Source organism: Olea europaea, chromosome 18 (assembly GCF_002742605.1).
Source record: "Olea europaea var. sylvestris chromosome 18, O_europaea_v1, whole genome shotgun sequence".
Lineage (NCBI taxonomy): Eukaryota > Viridiplantae > Streptophyta > Magnoliopsida > Lamiales > Oleaceae > Olea > Olea europaea.
In genome coordinates, this window is record NC_036254.1 from 25,608,027 (window position 1) to 25,623,548 (window position 15,522).

Here is a 15,522-nt window from a genome sequence, read left to right on the forward strand (position 1 = left end):
GACATCTCCAGTATAACCCTAAATTTTTAAAGTTTATTCCTACGCCTGAACATATCTAAACTCCGTAAAGGCTGCAGAAACCCCTAGTCCTAAAACCCACAGAAATTTCATCGTCTTAAATTGAAAAATCGGAACAAAATAATGTCGGATAGAGAAGAAGTTGACAGCGACTCGGGTGCTCCAGAGGAGTTTACAGTCCAGCAGGTTTGTCAACTGTAAAATCATAATTTTGTATGATGTGAACGAAAAACTGCTTATTAAATCATATAACTTGTGTGCTTGAATTTCAGGGAATACAAAAGGACGAGGAGATTAGGAAAGTCCAAAAAGAAAATAAGGCCAGGTATGATTTTGTATTTTTTTTTTTTGAAAGCAATTGTAAATTTTCAGCTTAGGAATCATTCCAACAAACGATATAATAATATATGTCGAAGAGTATTGATAATGTGTTTTTTCAGAGAGCAATTACGGTTAAGATGGACCTTTATATAAATCTGGCATTCAATCTGCTGTTAATGGAACTCCAATTTGACTGTCCAAATTATGCTGTCATGTTGTTAGATAACAAGGGAATAGAACTGATGTCAGGAGTTCAAAACTGCTGGATAATTTTAGGAGTTTCGATTATAGATGTAACATTGCTAATATTGGTTAGAATAGTTGGGCAAGATTTTCACTTGGAACATGTAGCATTCTCCCGTGGATTTAATTAATTCATGATATTTGATACTCAAAACAAATATAAATTGGAGGGCATAAGTTTGGCAAAGAAGTTTCGAGTATTCATACAAAATTTAATTCCATCCATGGTTTTGCCAATTGATGAAGCTTTGTTGAATTTGAAGTTTGAACATTATTTTGAACTGAGGACTACTAATTTTTTTTTCCCCTTAATCGCTGTCTTTGTCGATTAATTATAATGAAAATGGGGGTTTAGGAGATGCTGTAGAACTATATTGTTGATATTTCCTAGTTAGGGTTGGACAAAACTCCTGAATTGAACAGGACCGGAACTGAGCAATTATTCTTAAATTAAATACCTGAATTGGTATTAGAATCGATAACCGACGGGTTCGGTTCAATTCTCGGTTCTTGATCAAGAACTGAATCTCCCTATTTTTTTAATTAATTTATTTTAAATAAGCCTAATTATTTTATTTTTTTCTAAATAAATTTGCTAACTAGTTAATTTAGTCTAAACCCTAAAGTATATATATATTTTTTCTATTTCTAATTTTCAGTTCAAGCCCAACTTAATCAAATTGACCTAAGTTTTACTCAAATATGTTATTCTACCATAGTGACATTTCTATTTTTCTGGAGAAATCGAATTGAAACTGAACAACGTCTCTTTTAATTATTGTAAACTCTCTATCTTTCTCTTCCTGTGATTTTGACATTCAAATTTATGAAAAATTCAGCAAAGAGAGACACAAAAGACACATAAGATTAAACTACGTTATTTTGTAAGAGTTAAGATTGAACATGTTATTAGTTAAATTAATGTAATTTTGTAAATATTAAAATTTTTAATTATAGTACAGAGCTCAGGAACTGAACCGAGTAGAACCAAATTCAAACGGTTCGATAATTAAATTTGGACCCGACGTTTCCACTTACTAAATACCCGAAAATTTCGAGAGAACCGAATCGAATCAAACCATGCCCAGCCCTATTCCTAGTTGTTTGAGGTCGATTTGCCAGCATCATTTGAATTTCGAGATAAGTAAAATGCTTCATGCTGGTGGTTTTCATTATTTCTCGATTAAACTCTATCGGGACTTTAAGAGAACTTCTTGAGAATCGTATAATTGATGAACATGTGAATCTCTTCACAGTAATTGGTAGTGAGTATTCATATTGTATGTGACAAAGAATGATCCCTTTTTTGATAGAGTTGTTCGTGAAGGTAAACAACGTCGCAGAAAATGGGCTGAAAAATTGACTCCACGACCATCACGCAGAGATGGCAGCGCCAAAAAGAAAATAAAAACTGAAGGAATGCTACCAGATGATATTGTCCAACATGTTGCAGCCATTGAGAAGGCAGTTAATAAGAAGTATGCTACTGCACTTTTTGTGCTTCCTCTTTGCCCCGGGTTCACGCCCGTGTTGCTGTGCTTGTTTCTGTAACACGAGTTATTAACCAAGACAAGTTGTTTCTGCAGGAAAGTGTTCTTATCTGACTCTGAAGACGAGAAAGCTGAGGAGAAGAATGCTTCTAGAAAGAAAAGGACGAAAGATTCTAGGTGAGTCTTGCCTTCCGCTCTCTCACACAGACACACAGGCTTGTGCACTTGTTCATGGCTCGTCTGCTCACTCATATCAGAAGAATTCCCTGCAGATGCGGTGCCTTGCAGGAAAAAGTTCTCAAGGAAGATTAACTTTAAATACATTTTTGTTGATTTTTTGACAGGCTAGATATTGCTATGTTAAACGACCGGCCTGCTCACTGTCCACAAAGTTCACTGGACTTTTTGAAGAAACGAAAGATGCAGGTTGCGAGATCTTCAGCTGTTTTGAACAATTCAAACCAAGCACTACGCCTCCTTTGCTCATCTGGCTTGCTCAAAAAAGATTGGAGATGAATGGCTGTACACCTTAGTATGCAATGATCTGACATGTTATTCTAGCGTCTCCTGTTGCCCACATAACAAGCATAAATCAGTAAGACTGTAACTACAGTGGTTTCATTTATTTAAACCCTTAGAAAGGTGGCATTTTACTATGTTGAATTAATGGTTGGATTTGACTTAAATTTTGATGGTGGGTAAATGTGGTTAAAATTAATGGTGGTTAAATGTGTGGTTGGATTTGATTTAAATTTTTAGCTGAACGAAACAAGGGCTTAGTTATCACCAAATAGTTTAGAGGTGGACCTGCCTGATGTATGAACTAAAGGAATACCTAAATATGATTTGGGTTTTCCTTGTGACAGATTATAGACATTGCTAAATGGTATCCTATTTTGCCTCGATACATCAAACAAAAGCCTCAGGTTATAGGTTGTTCCAAATCAGCATCCATTCTACATTTGCAATTATCAGGCAAAATATTATTTGTTGTTACTTTACAATAAATTATCTTATACTTCCCATGTGCTTGTGGCCTTGATTTTATCTACAGTGCTAATAGTATAATTATATTTTTACTTTCTTCAACTATACTCTGCACTTTTCTATATGCATATTATTTAACTTATACTCAGGTTTAAAAGTGATCTGGCTTTGAGTTTCCAACAGACCAAATAAAAGGTGCAAATGATTTTAAAATTGTAACATGAGGGTTTAAATTCAAAGAATTTGCAACTTTTTAGCGATTCTACAAAATCAAAGAGGACTGAGTAGTAGAGAATCTTGGTCGTCCCTATGTTGCATCAGACCTGAATGACCATACTTCTGAAGGCCTTTGTTATGTGAAGGATAAAATGTTTTCTATTAGATGAATGAATAAATTCTGCTCGTTGAATTTCTGAACTCAAAATTTGATCCGCTGGGGTTCATTAAATGAAATGAGCATGCAAGATGGGGATACGAAATCATTTGCCAGAAATGGAACTTGTGGAGAGAAGCTTCAAGAGCGCTACTGGAAGTGCGGTGGTCGTATGAACAGAATGTCCAAGGTTTTTACAGTTGGAAATTATAGGATGTGTGGCTGAAACTTCGTTACCACGTAGCCAAATCAAGATACTCAATTCGAGAAACTAATGAAATCAATGCTGTAAACATATCAACTTTAATTTATTTCAATGAGACAACTTAGGAATACATACAAATGCCTGGGACTCATCACTGGGATTTTCCAGGCAGTCATTTCACTGAGATATAGCCTATCTAAAAAGTCTTCTAGGGCCAACCAAGACAAACCTTCTCCCCCAACACACCACTTCTAGCGCCAACAGCCACCATATTCCGGTGACTCACCAGAGCCAGGGTCAGGAGAAATTATCTCCCTGTTTGAGCCATTTCTCGTTATAATCTGATACTTTACCAGCGTTCTCTGGTGCTCGAATTGCCTGGAAAGTGTTCTTAACCTTGTTCAATGTCTTATGGTACCAGATACGCCTGAGGACGACCTCTTTGTCGAGTCTTTGGGCCGAATTTGGAGTCGAGGATGATTTGAGAAAGAGCTGATTGGTGACTGAATCCAGGGTTTCAGTCTCCTCATTCACCTTCTCTGATTCAGAGATAGTTGGCTGGTTTTTGGATATCATAAAATCCATTTCTTGCAAAGACTAATTGTAGTTGCTAGAGCAGAGGAAGTGGCTCTTATTTGTAGAAGTGCGCAACATTTTCTGTGGGCCTGCTTAGCTTTTGGAGGTCGTTTCTTGTTCTTTTGTACCTTAAATTTCTGTCCCAGGTTTATGTTTTGGCAAGTGGTTTCACCCTCTGTTGCGGGCTTGGCTTTTAGTGCTTCAAACTAATTGTTCACGGAAGGGTGAGGTGATGATAATGATAATTTATTAATCATAATCACAATTGTAGATAATAATAATAATGTTATTAATAAATTTAGGATAAAAATGTATCACCGTCCTAATTTTTGTTTGTCCCAATCAAAAAATCTTTTTAGCAAATATACTACAAATATTTTATAAATATAGCTCTAATTTTTTTATATTTCTCCTCGAACAGTCTAAGAAAGAATTGTACTTTAAATGAAAAAAAAATTATACTTAAAAAAAAATCTATTTCATTAGGGTTGAGAGTTGTTGAGCACTAATAAATCTATGGTAAAAGAAGTGCTTATTTTGAATAATTTACAAGTTATCCGTTTGAAAGTGAAATGATGACATGTGCCAGGAAACAGTGGGCTGCTTAGCAGTTTACAGTTCAAACCAAGGGGCTTTGCGTCGTCCTCTCAAATCTAGATCCTAAATATTGGGTCCGTTAGCCCACAGTTCGGTAGGAGCTACGTAAGAAATTGATTGTTTGTGGGTCCTCAAACTGACTGATTATAGATTCAAGTTTTTCCTTTTGGAGACTCCACTTCAAGGCTTCAAGCCAAAGGGGAGCCACGTTATTTTCAAAAAAATACATTTTTCGACAATAATTTGACATTATTTTAACTAAATATTTTTCAATAAAATAATATTACACGTGAATCTAAAACTTTTCCTTATTTTTTAACCACACATTTCTCATTGATTTAACATAAATAATATATTTTGTTCCCTAGAATGTGGCTCAAACATGGGCATATATTGATTTACATGAACTTGTACAAAATTTACACCAGCTTTCGATAGCAAACAAGAGACTGAATAAAAATAATTACTACTGCTATTCATCATTTTTATCAAGAAAACTTAACAAAAATCCGCTAACGATCCTTCTTGCTATGGGATTCGGTATATTGCGACACAAACGTCCATCAATATATGCGACAATACCGGACAACACAAACTTCCCAATTCCCCATTTCCATACGATCTTAACCTTCGGCTCTGGTTCTGGTTCCGGTTCCTCACCACTGGATGCCAGGACAACAGCTTTCGAGTCATCAGGCTTCAAATTTTCCTTCCATTTTATGTTAGCAATGACCTTACCAGCTTGCTTTCTTAACATACGAATTGCGTAACTGACAAATAGATGCTCACACAAGGTCAGCACCGTCGGACCGATTCTCCATTCCTGTAATAAAAACTCGGTTATTAAGTAGGATGGAAAACTGGTTACAAGGTACGACTGAGAGAGTAAAATGGGATGGGCCGGCACGCATACTAAATTGGCCAATCCCGATCCAAGAATTCGGTCGTTATGTATTTGAAGCGATGTATATTTTTCAAAATATGCCTCGCAAGATAGTACCTATTTAAGTTGACAAGTGACCAAACAAATTTTATAAAGCACATAAATAATTCCTAAATGTTTCCTTAGTTGGACATAGAGATGTTACTCATTCCCCTCACACGAACATAATATATTTCTGGGGATTGAGTATAAGCTTACATTTTCGCCTCGCATATATCGCAGAGAATGCGAAGCTTTTGAAGACTCTCCCTTCAACAACCCTTTACTTACAAGAAAACTCTTTACACGTTCTGTTATCTCTTCTATAAGAGCACTATTTGGAGGCAGGTTCTTCAGAACTACCTGTAAGATCAGTCAATTTCAGATGTCACTCGGTCATGGTAAATATAGTAGAGGTCAAGAGGAAATTCAGGATATATACGTATCTAAACATGTGCATACGTGTATGTTTGTGTACTAGTACACTTAAGATAACAGGCAGAAAAGGTCGTCACCAAAATAGGAAATTACCTGGTTTTCAATGACTCTCACCCTTAGGTATTCTTGTTTATACATTGTATCTAACATAGCTTGCAGGTATCCCTCAATGTATAACTACATCATTCAACACATATAGTTAAGAGACTATAAAATGCTATTAGAACTCAAAAATCGAAATGTAGTTTAAACTGTACAAATTTAAGACTAAAAGTAGTTGCTCTTTCTGTTATGATATCTTCAACCAATCCTTTCAGTTCTCTTATGCATTCCATGCACATTACTCCCAGGAAAATTGTTTCATTGCACTATCATGGGGTAAATTGCTCATTAACCATGTTTTAGCTTCACAGGGAAATATGACAGTACCTCATCAACCCCAGGACTGCAGTCGAGCTTAATTTTCCGATCTGGACCACCTTCCATGAAAGCACTACCTAGTAGTGACGGCTCCATTGCCAACTTAAGAATTCCATGGCGGAAACCAGTCGCCTATAGAAAGTAATAAAGTCCAAATAGTGTCACTTGAAACACCGGTAAATTAACATTTTACATAACTAGATGCATGTAAATATCACCATTCCATGGAAACCATTCGTCTCTGCCCCCTTAAGAACAGAGTCTGATATTTCAGTTACTGCAGCAAATAATATATTGGATCCCGCCATTTTCAACTGAAAAAGAAAAAAAGTATCGAATGTTACGGAAAATTGAAAAATAATAATTAGTATTTTAATTTCGAAGAGAGACTAAACCTACAGTTTTTCCAAGGTCACCAAAATATCGCTTTGTTCCAGAAAAATCTTTGTCGTTCACGAATTTACTGATGAGCTTGAGTGTACCTATTTCCACAATTTAGGGACAAGAAATACATGATGACGGCATCATTCTAGTAGGTTAGTGTAAAAATTAAATAGTACGGATGAACTCAACCATTCTAACTCCAGTGAAACAGTAGAGAAGACAAATATTACAGCATATAAATTGGTTAATATATCTTGAGTTCTGTATCCATGTTTCATTTGAATTAATCTTGTGAATCACCAGGAAAAAAACTGAAAAGACTTCCCCCTTTTCTTTGGTATGTAAGAGAATCTGTGCAAGCTCATGAACTAATGGCCCTTGAGCATAATTTGTCAAATACTCCCTTTTACAAAATGAGTCTTAGCCAACATAGTTGCAGAAGACAAATATACAGCCCATTCAAAAGTAACATGACCAATGAGCAAACCTCAAGACACGATTTTATTCAATCCCATGCTTGTTTTGCACGTGTATACAGTGAGGAAGATACCTATGGTAACACCAGGAAGATTGGGCAAGCCACTCGAGGGATCAAAAAAAACATCAAGAGAAGATGATGCTAGATCATCGAATATAGAAGTAAAAGACGGTGGAAGCAATGGGCTTCCCTTTGCAATATATATAGCTCTCATGGCATACCTGTAAAGATCAAACAAAATTAAGGAAATTTCCAAATAATCCACGTAAAATAAGGAAAGAAACACTTCATTTGTAAAGGGTTACCATGAATAATGCTGTGCACATTTTATAGTTAATTCGCGTAAGGTTATCAAAGCATGTGTGACAAGGACCCCATTAAGCTCAACAGTCGTTCTTTTAATGGCAGGAACCTGTTGGGGTGGGGGGGCGGTATACGCTGGACACAGGCAAGCCAACAAGTATGAAAAACCAAAAATGGCGTTCAACTGTCAAGAGGATTACCTTTACTCTGATTTGGTTATATTTATACCGGTCAGTGAACATAGAATCCCACTTGATGTTATCAAGCCTGGTAGTAATTATCGGTGAATAATTCGATGGCTCACCCAGATCCATCTCCTTCAGAATATCACAAATCAGATGATGTCTAAAGTTATGCAATCAAGAAAAGAAAACTTGAAAAGTTGCGAGTAAATAAATATGACCCATCTCGAAACACATTAAATTTTCAGATAAGGTGGTTCACATTGTAACATGGTTTTAGAGAGGGCAAAAACGAGTTCAAACATTACATTTTATCCTGTATTGAGCCAGTAAATTTCCATGACCTCAAATGCAGCACAATAATACACAGTTCAAGGAATAACCCACTGAATATCAAACACAGAAGTTTCAGTGGAGGCAGTAAGTTTTAAATTGCAATACATGAAATAATATAAATTACAATATCTCAAATTGCAAAAGAAAGACGGAACATTATCGACTCAAATACATGTGGCCAGTGACATGTTTTTGGACTAGGAAAACTACAAAACAAAATGTGACCTGCTAATACTGCTTAAAAACTAATTTGACTTCAGAAATTATAACACTTTCAGAAATGCATTCAGCGAATGAACATTAAGAAAATTCACATTTAAGAGCAGACAGTCAAAACATATCATAGTGGTTTAAGCATTAGACATGAAAATTGACCTGCTTTGCATGTCCTAGCAAGTGAATTGCAAAATACGAGATTCTCAACCTCATCTTTGTGCCAGTGTGGAACACAGCATCCACCCTGTGACTATCAGAGAACTCACAAATTCTCAAAACTCGTGTGACACCATCTGCATATACTTCATAACCCAACTTCGCAGTCTCCGTGCCAATTAATTTACTGTATGTAGTCCTTTTCTGATCTTCAGGCTTCTTTTCCACAGGTAAATGAAATCCCAAACCTCGGTTCTGCTTGGTCTGATAAAGTGGCTTCCATGCACGCACCTTATCTAAGTTGATTTCACACAACATGTGCAAATCTAAAAAAAAAGGAAGCTAAATAATTACATGCATGGTGAACAAGTAAATTTCATTAACAAGACTAGAAAAAACTATTCCACTTTTCGCAGTGGCAACTACATTCTTTCTTAACCTTGACAAACAAAAAAACATCAACATGCAGTACAAGTATACGTTTAATAACATCAAAATGCAAAGTTATAAGTTAATGAAATCTAATATCGTGAACCCAATTTCCGCTAGCTCTCCCATTTTCTTTCTTTCTTTCTACCTTCAACTCTATAGCTACATCCCAGAAAAACTCCAACAATGAAGACTCGATCTAATTATAGAACTTCATTCTGTTGATTTAGACTAAAACTTCAAAACTGCGTTGTGTAAATAAACTTGGGAATAAGATTTGAATACGTGATTGCTTTTCAGATTGCAAAATAAAATCCTACAAAAAAAACTAGGGTTGCAATAGAAGGGCAGTGCTTAAGCCTGTAGAAGCCAATTAGCACATTCGCCCTAAGAAGCAATTGCATGAGTGAGTTGTTAAAGTGCTCAAAATGATCATCACTATAGTTATCCATCAAACTCAGAAATATAGCTTCAACATCAGTTACTTTCCAGTGACAAAAACGAAGTTTACTCCTGTTAACTTTGTCTTCATGCAATGTATGAAAATTAAAAGTAGAAAGTAAAAGTATCATTTAAAAAAAAAAAAATTATAATATAATCATAAAGTAAACTAAACAGAGTCAAAGAGGAAGAATGAGTACCATCAACTTGAACAACTAGCTTATGAGGAAGAGTCGAGTCATCCCAGACATAATTGACAGAGTGTCCAGCTCCCAAAATCTCTGGTTCTGATGAACCCTGACAAATATTGACAATTGTTAAGGAAATACATATATAATATATATGAACACAAAATTCTGTGAACTACATTGTAGATGAAGAGTGCGTTCAACCTTCTGATAGTAAGTTATAGGAGCATCACGTAGATAGTTCTCAATCCGATAAGGGAGGTCAGTTGTTGGAGACCTGTGGAAGTGTAAAATGATGCTAGGCCCTCCCTCTACCACATTAACAACTGCAAATTCAAATAAATTTTGTTTGGATGTCTCTGATCGCCCTTCTGAACATTCTAAGGATCGTCTAAATTTCAGAAAAAAACGTCCAAATGAAGCCACGCATACTGGCCCAGACCAACCTAATCCAGCTTCAGTAAGTCGGAACTGAATGAAAAGCAACGTATCATCTCGAGATTTTGTATGTTTTCTGAGAAGGCTATTAATAACATTGGTTTCTCTCTTCCTTCCTGACCCACTCTTTAACCTTAATGCTATCCTCTCTTTGCTGTTGAGAGCAATTAACCCTTCCATATCATCCTTTTCAATAAGACAAAAATTGCTATTAAAGCCCAAATCAGAAGTTTATCAATACCCTGTTCAACTAGACAATAATTAAAGATGGAGCTAACCTCCAAATAACATTGCCGAATGGTGATTTCTTCTTCTGATTCATTTGATACGACATATCGTGGGTTCAATGACACCAACTGTGTTGAGACTACTTTGGAAACAGATGGCCTTAAAGACACCCCCAACCGCATAATATTTTTCAACCCAATATTTTCTTCTACTTCTAGGTCAATCTCTGTAAGTCCAGATAAAGCATCCAAGTCCAATTGTGCCTCTGATGCTCTCTCTTCTAACAATTTGAGGCACACTTGGTGGCGCCTAGCATTTAAAACAAGAGGTCAATAAGGGGCTAAATATATATGCTCAAAAATAATTCTTATGGTCAGTTTTTTATAGGTAAATCCTATTAGGAAATAATGTCTGTTCTCCGCGTTGTCCCTGACCGCCAACAGACAAAAACACAAAAAGACACATGAAATATAATGCTTAACTCCCTTGTTCTTTTTGCCTCTCATTGTATGCCACAAGTTATGTTTTTGTTTCTGTTAGGTCACCATTACCACTTGCATTTCGATCATGGAGAACTCGTACAAGGGACTCTCTTAGCAATGTAATCAAACTCCCACTCAATGTTCATGCTGAAATTGGCTCCAGTGTCCCCTGATATATAATTAATGGAAATGCCTACGTGCATTATGGTAAGTCACTCGTGGCAATTTTGGTAGTTTAAGTGTAATGTAGGCATAAGCAATATTGTGCTAAAGCTGATAAAGTTGTACCTTTCAAAACGAAAAATTTAAAAGAAAAGCCCAGCCTAGGACTAAAAACACTTGATTTTATGTAAACTCGTACGTTTTTTAAGCTTTGCCAAACATGCTCTATCTCCAAACAGGATACCCTTACTAAAATATAGAGCACTTGCTTAAGAAGCAATGCACTCACTTCATGAACCATGATTTGATTGATTTTGGGGGCAAATACGACCCCAGTTCGGGAGGTATATTGGAGGCCATCTCTTCTTCATACCTGCAAAAGTATAATGTTTTTGAAAGGAGAGACGTCCAAAACGCAAAGGGTATCGAACAAATAGTGGGAATTCATTGATTACCTAACCAGAAGCTTCTGATTAGCAGAAAAGCAAAACAAAGGTGTATCTGTGCCATTTTCCACTGCATATGTAGTAAAGATAGCAGCCTGTAACAAGTACAAGATTTTTTTCATATCAAATTTAGAACTGTAAAAAAATTGGGTAAAGGGTAAATACCTCTAATACGCCTCTATGCCCACGAGACAATCTCAAAATAGCAAAATACTTCCCACCACCAAAGTCCAACTCAATGTCCAAATGGTAGACATCACTTTTTTGCTTCTGTAATTTCCTCGCCCAGTCTTTACTATTGACTGGTTTGCAACTTGAACCAAAGGATGTTAAAGTGACAGTGAAGTATATAGTGGCCGGGTTAGCATATAAGTTAACAGTTGATCCACCAGGAATAGTTGAGCAACTCCACAAGTCGCCATGGTCCATGGTAGCAAGTGGATCTGAAAGGAAACAAGAGTCAAAAGCAATAACATATTACAAGAAAGAAAATAAAATTCAAATCATGTTTTGCTTACCTCCATCAGTCAAATTCACATGTATTTCGGTGTATAATAAATTGAAGACCTTAATGGTAGGAAGAAGAAAAATTTCCTTCTGTTCTTGCAGGGCAACTGGAAGATTTTTATTTGCAGAAGCATATCCAAAGTTATCTAGATGCATAACAGGTACATCCTTCCTGATGCTTTGTATAAGAAAATGTATCTCAGAAATATGACCTCCTTCAGATTTGAGAGCACAATGTGCAGTGCTCAGGGAAGATTTCTCCGACTCCACAGAAAATGCCTTCCTCACCCGGTAACTCAATTTATCAAATATCCCAGATAGACTTACAGGTTTTCCACCCTTAAGTTCATCTGACCATTCCACTGTTTCATTCTTAAAATTTTTCATACTAGTGGCAATATCAGGTCTAAAAGAGAATACGAAATTTCCTGCCAATAAATTCTTAAAACAGTTAATTTCTGGGTAAAATCATAACTAGGCAAGACAAACAAAGTTTACTTGAATGCCTGAAACAATGAATTTAGTGTCTACTGGGGGAGAAACTAAAAATTGACACAAACAAAATCTCCCTTGCTTAATGGAACTACATGGATACCTTTGGAGGACAAACAATTCGATTATTATTATTACTATGATTAGACTTCCACCTGATACAATATTTGAATTTCTTTTTGCCGTATCGTTAAGCAGTTATATAAGAAATGTAAGAGGAATTAGTCTATACAATCTTAGAATCAACAAGTGAGTTCCAACAATTTATCCATCACGCGTGCCAGAATCTAAAATTCAACCAACCAACGGGAAATATCTAGATGCATGCAACTAGAACAATAAACTAAGTTTTGTTCCTAATACTTTTCCTCTAATTACCAGAATACCTTTAGCTTTCATGAAAGTTCCTTTAGCTTTCAAGCAAATTTCTCTTCCTAAGGACAACATGAAGTCAAGAGGCTCATAATCTTGGGGTGAAGGTGGACAGAAAGACCTCTCTTCCGTTTATGAATCTTGGAAAGATGGTGAGAGCACTGGGAGATGATGAATCTAGTAGGAAAGACTTACCTATCAAAAAAAAAAATCTAGTACGAAAGAGTTATCTACATTTTTGTATTTTTTGCTCTCTCAAGGGTCCAATACATTTGTATTTCGTTCAGATTTGGGGCTCAAGGCAGTGAATTTGATATTTGGCAGTGCCTTGGTGTTTGAAACATGCTCAAACTTCTGGGCCCACTTCATTTATATAAACACACTGCCCGTGGGCAGAGCATGCCAGGGCCTGGGACAAGCCCCTACTGTGCTGGCCAGTCCCTCTTCACACCGCTAGCTACACTTGAAAGAACACTTAATGATATGCAAAAGTCTCTATTGTAGCTTTCACGTACCAGAGCATCAAATATTTATCTAATTGAAAATTTATAACAAAGTACCCAACTGAACAATTTGTAATTGAAATATAAGGCATACCAACACTCAAAGATGTCAATGCCTTTCTCAATCCACCAGACAAATCAGTGGCACCAAATGCTGCCATGGAATCATCAAGCACATCTCCAGCTTTTAGCACCAGAGTAGCAGAGTCAGTTTCCTCATGCTGAGGCCTTTGAAAACGCAGCTCCAAAGAGAAATCAGTATCATTGTGTACTTTTAATAGAGGAGAGACAGAAATTGACAAGCCATCCTATGAGTACCAAATACCAAAGAGAAAACCAGAATTAATTCCTAAGTGAATTTCGGTACATATCTACTGCAAAAAAGCAGAGATGGATGCCTACCTCAATTCCCCTTGAAATTTCAACCACAATAAATGGACCGGGGAAAGACTTTGAATCTGATAAAAAATGGTAAAATGGACAACCCGTAACAAATTATTATCCACTACAATAACTAAAAAAGTATTACTATAAATATGAGAACAAAATGTGAACAACAATAAGCACAGAGGTTATAATAATCAAATGACTCAGGATACCATCTAAGTCATTATTCAGCGATATAAGCTTGTTGATAAATTTCAAATTAGCACATCCCAACACATGTTTTAGCACGGATTTCATGTTTCATTGTTTGATCCTCCTATGTTCACGACTTGGAAAGATCTTCATCTTCATCCATTTTAGTGTCCATAATTTAATTGGTAATGCTAAAGATATGGCAGTTACCCTGTCCAACATATTCTCCCGAGAGTTTAACTTTCAAGGTTAAACATGAACCAGCAGAATTGCTAGGACCTAATATCGTCACAGTCCAACTACCTAGATGCCACTATTACACAAAACCTGAACCCATATTCATGTTATTTGATTTGCAGGAAAGTTGACCTTAAGGAAAAATATAAAAAGACAGGATTTGAACCTGAGACATTTATGGTTGATGTCAACTGACCCCTCGATATTTTTATTGATGGTAGAATAATAGGCCAAAGGTTAGATACTCAAAATGTCGACCATGACATTAGAGGAAAGTAGGAAAGTGGAATATATGTAGGTCATCTTGGATCTCTATCTTCTGCGTATGTTGGTACGAGGGAGGTACAATTGGCTTTCCTTCGAAAATTTTCTGGTCTCACAAAGAATATCTTGTTATGAAAGAATTTTTGGTCATATATTCAAGAATGTCCAATTCAGATTTTAAACTAGCTACCTATATTCTACTAACTGGTTTCCATGTCAAACTGTGTTATGCATTAAAGACCATTACTTTTTGATTTGAAGTTCTTGAAAATGAAAACAACATGAGCACTAATATATAGATATTTACCCCCCACAGAAAATAAACCGGGATACCATCCTGCCAGGGAAAAATATTGAGGAAAACTGGCATTAAAAGTTCGTGCCTTGACATTTGTCCTCTTTTTACCAGAAAAGATCAGACTAGAAATTTCCAATCATTGGCAAATACTCATTCTTTAAAACATCAACCCATGGCATGTTTGGACCAAACAGGATTTAAGGAAGGCGTGTTGCTATGCCAATCTAGCATACCAAAATGCCTTTATGGGATACCTACGGTGTGATCATAGCACAACCTCATCAGTAATATGTGAGATAATTGTATAATACGCAACAAAGGTAGAACTCCTTAAAATATTTCACACTGGGGCATAATAATCACAGATTAAAGATTCAACTAACATAAAGTTAGTGATTACCACATCACAGGTATTGTTATTAAATCATTCTTAGAATTTTTGGCATCTAAATAATGTTTTTTTTCATATCCAAAACTTTCTTCCGTTGAAATTCCCTATAAGTAATTATGATACCCATAGCAGTGTAAAAATTTCCGCACAGAACAAGAAACAATAGCGTTACTTCGATTGAATTTTCTATGATGTGACAAAACTGAAATCGGATAACTCACCTTGTGATGACACAATACGTGTTCTCCAAGCAAATTTTTGAGCTTCTAAAAGTGAAAGGTGGATTGGAGAAGTTGAAAGGAAGCCTCGCTGTGAAAGCTGTACTGAGAACAAAGATGCTTCTGGATGTTGATTTGCCAAAGCTAAGTGCCTTGAAAATATGTTCATTCATGAGTTTATAAAGTGCTTATTCTAACTTTA

The 15,522-nt window shown here is 36.1% G+C and overlaps 3 protein-coding genes across 6 annotated transcripts in view; 1 reads left to right on the top strand and 2 right to left on the bottom strand.

The window, feature by feature from the left end:
• The first annotated feature begins 24 nt into the window (after positions 1–24).
• LOC111367945 lies at positions 25–2,942 on the top strand. The gene is made up of 5 exons (XM_022989073.1): positions 25–204; positions 291–343; positions 1,896–2,060; positions 2,169–2,249; positions 2,417–2,942. Exons 1-5 carry the CDS (start codon positions 142–144, stop codon positions 2,586–2,588), a joined length of 534 nt encoding a protein of 177 aa, XP_022844841.1. The 5' UTR covers positions 25–141; the 3' UTR covers positions 2,589–2,942.
• A 2,238-nt stretch (positions 2,943–5,180) lies between these two features.
• The window catches only part of LOC111366919, a 41,055-nt gene continuing 30,713 nt past the window's right edge, over positions 5,181–15,522 (bottom strand). The window contains exons 20-36 of the mRNA XM_022987602.1: positions 10,420–10,447; positions 9,908–10,327; positions 9,716–9,812; positions 9,395–9,600; positions 9,181–9,273; positions 9,072–9,084; positions 8,698–8,971; positions 8,246–8,323; positions 8,060–8,100; positions 7,758–7,890; positions 7,525–7,673; positions 6,990–7,072; positions 6,809–6,904; positions 6,600–6,722; positions 6,264–6,347; positions 5,952–6,095; positions 5,181–5,633 (exon numbers count right to left, since the gene is read on the bottom strand). Of these exons, the coding sequence (XP_022843370.1) occupies positions 5,283–5,633; positions 5,952–6,095; positions 6,264–6,347; positions 6,600–6,722; positions 6,809–6,904; positions 6,990–7,072; positions 7,525–7,673; positions 7,758–7,890; positions 8,060–8,100; positions 8,246–8,323; positions 8,698–8,971; positions 9,072–9,084; positions 9,181–9,273; positions 9,395–9,600; positions 9,716–9,812; positions 9,908–10,327; positions 10,420–10,447 (2,413 nt within the window). The 3' untranslated portion in view covers positions 5,181–5,282. The remainder of the gene's footprint in view (positions 5,634–5,951; positions 6,096–6,263; positions 6,348–6,599; positions 6,723–6,808; positions 6,905–6,989; positions 7,073–7,524; positions 7,674–7,757; positions 7,891–8,059; positions 8,101–8,245; positions 8,324–8,697; positions 8,972–9,071; positions 9,085–9,180; positions 9,274–9,394; positions 9,601–9,715; positions 9,813–9,907; positions 10,328–10,419; positions 10,448–15,522) is intronic.
• On the bottom strand, positions 9,938–15,516 carry LOC111367946. Of its 4 annotated transcripts, none has more exons than XM_022989078.1 (8): positions 15,324–15,516; positions 13,736–13,791; positions 13,428–13,641; positions 11,978–12,394; positions 11,625–11,902; positions 11,469–11,529; positions 11,213–11,386; positions 9,938–10,029 (listed from the first exon to the last, which is right to left on the bottom strand). In XM_022989078.1, the coding sequence occupies exons 1-7, from the start codon at positions 15,487–15,489 to the stop codon at positions 11,304–11,306; spliced, it is 1,275 nt and encodes a 424-aa protein (XP_022844846.1). In that variant the 5' UTR covers positions 15,490–15,516; the 3' UTR covers positions 9,938–10,029; positions 11,213–11,303. The 4 variants fall into 4 exon arrangements, with proteins under 4 accessions (XP_022844846.1, XP_022844842.1, XP_022844844.1 ...); XM_022989074.1 differs by having other exon boundaries at positions 11,469–11,554; XM_022989076.1 differs by having other exon boundaries at positions 9,941–10,029; positions 11,303–11,386.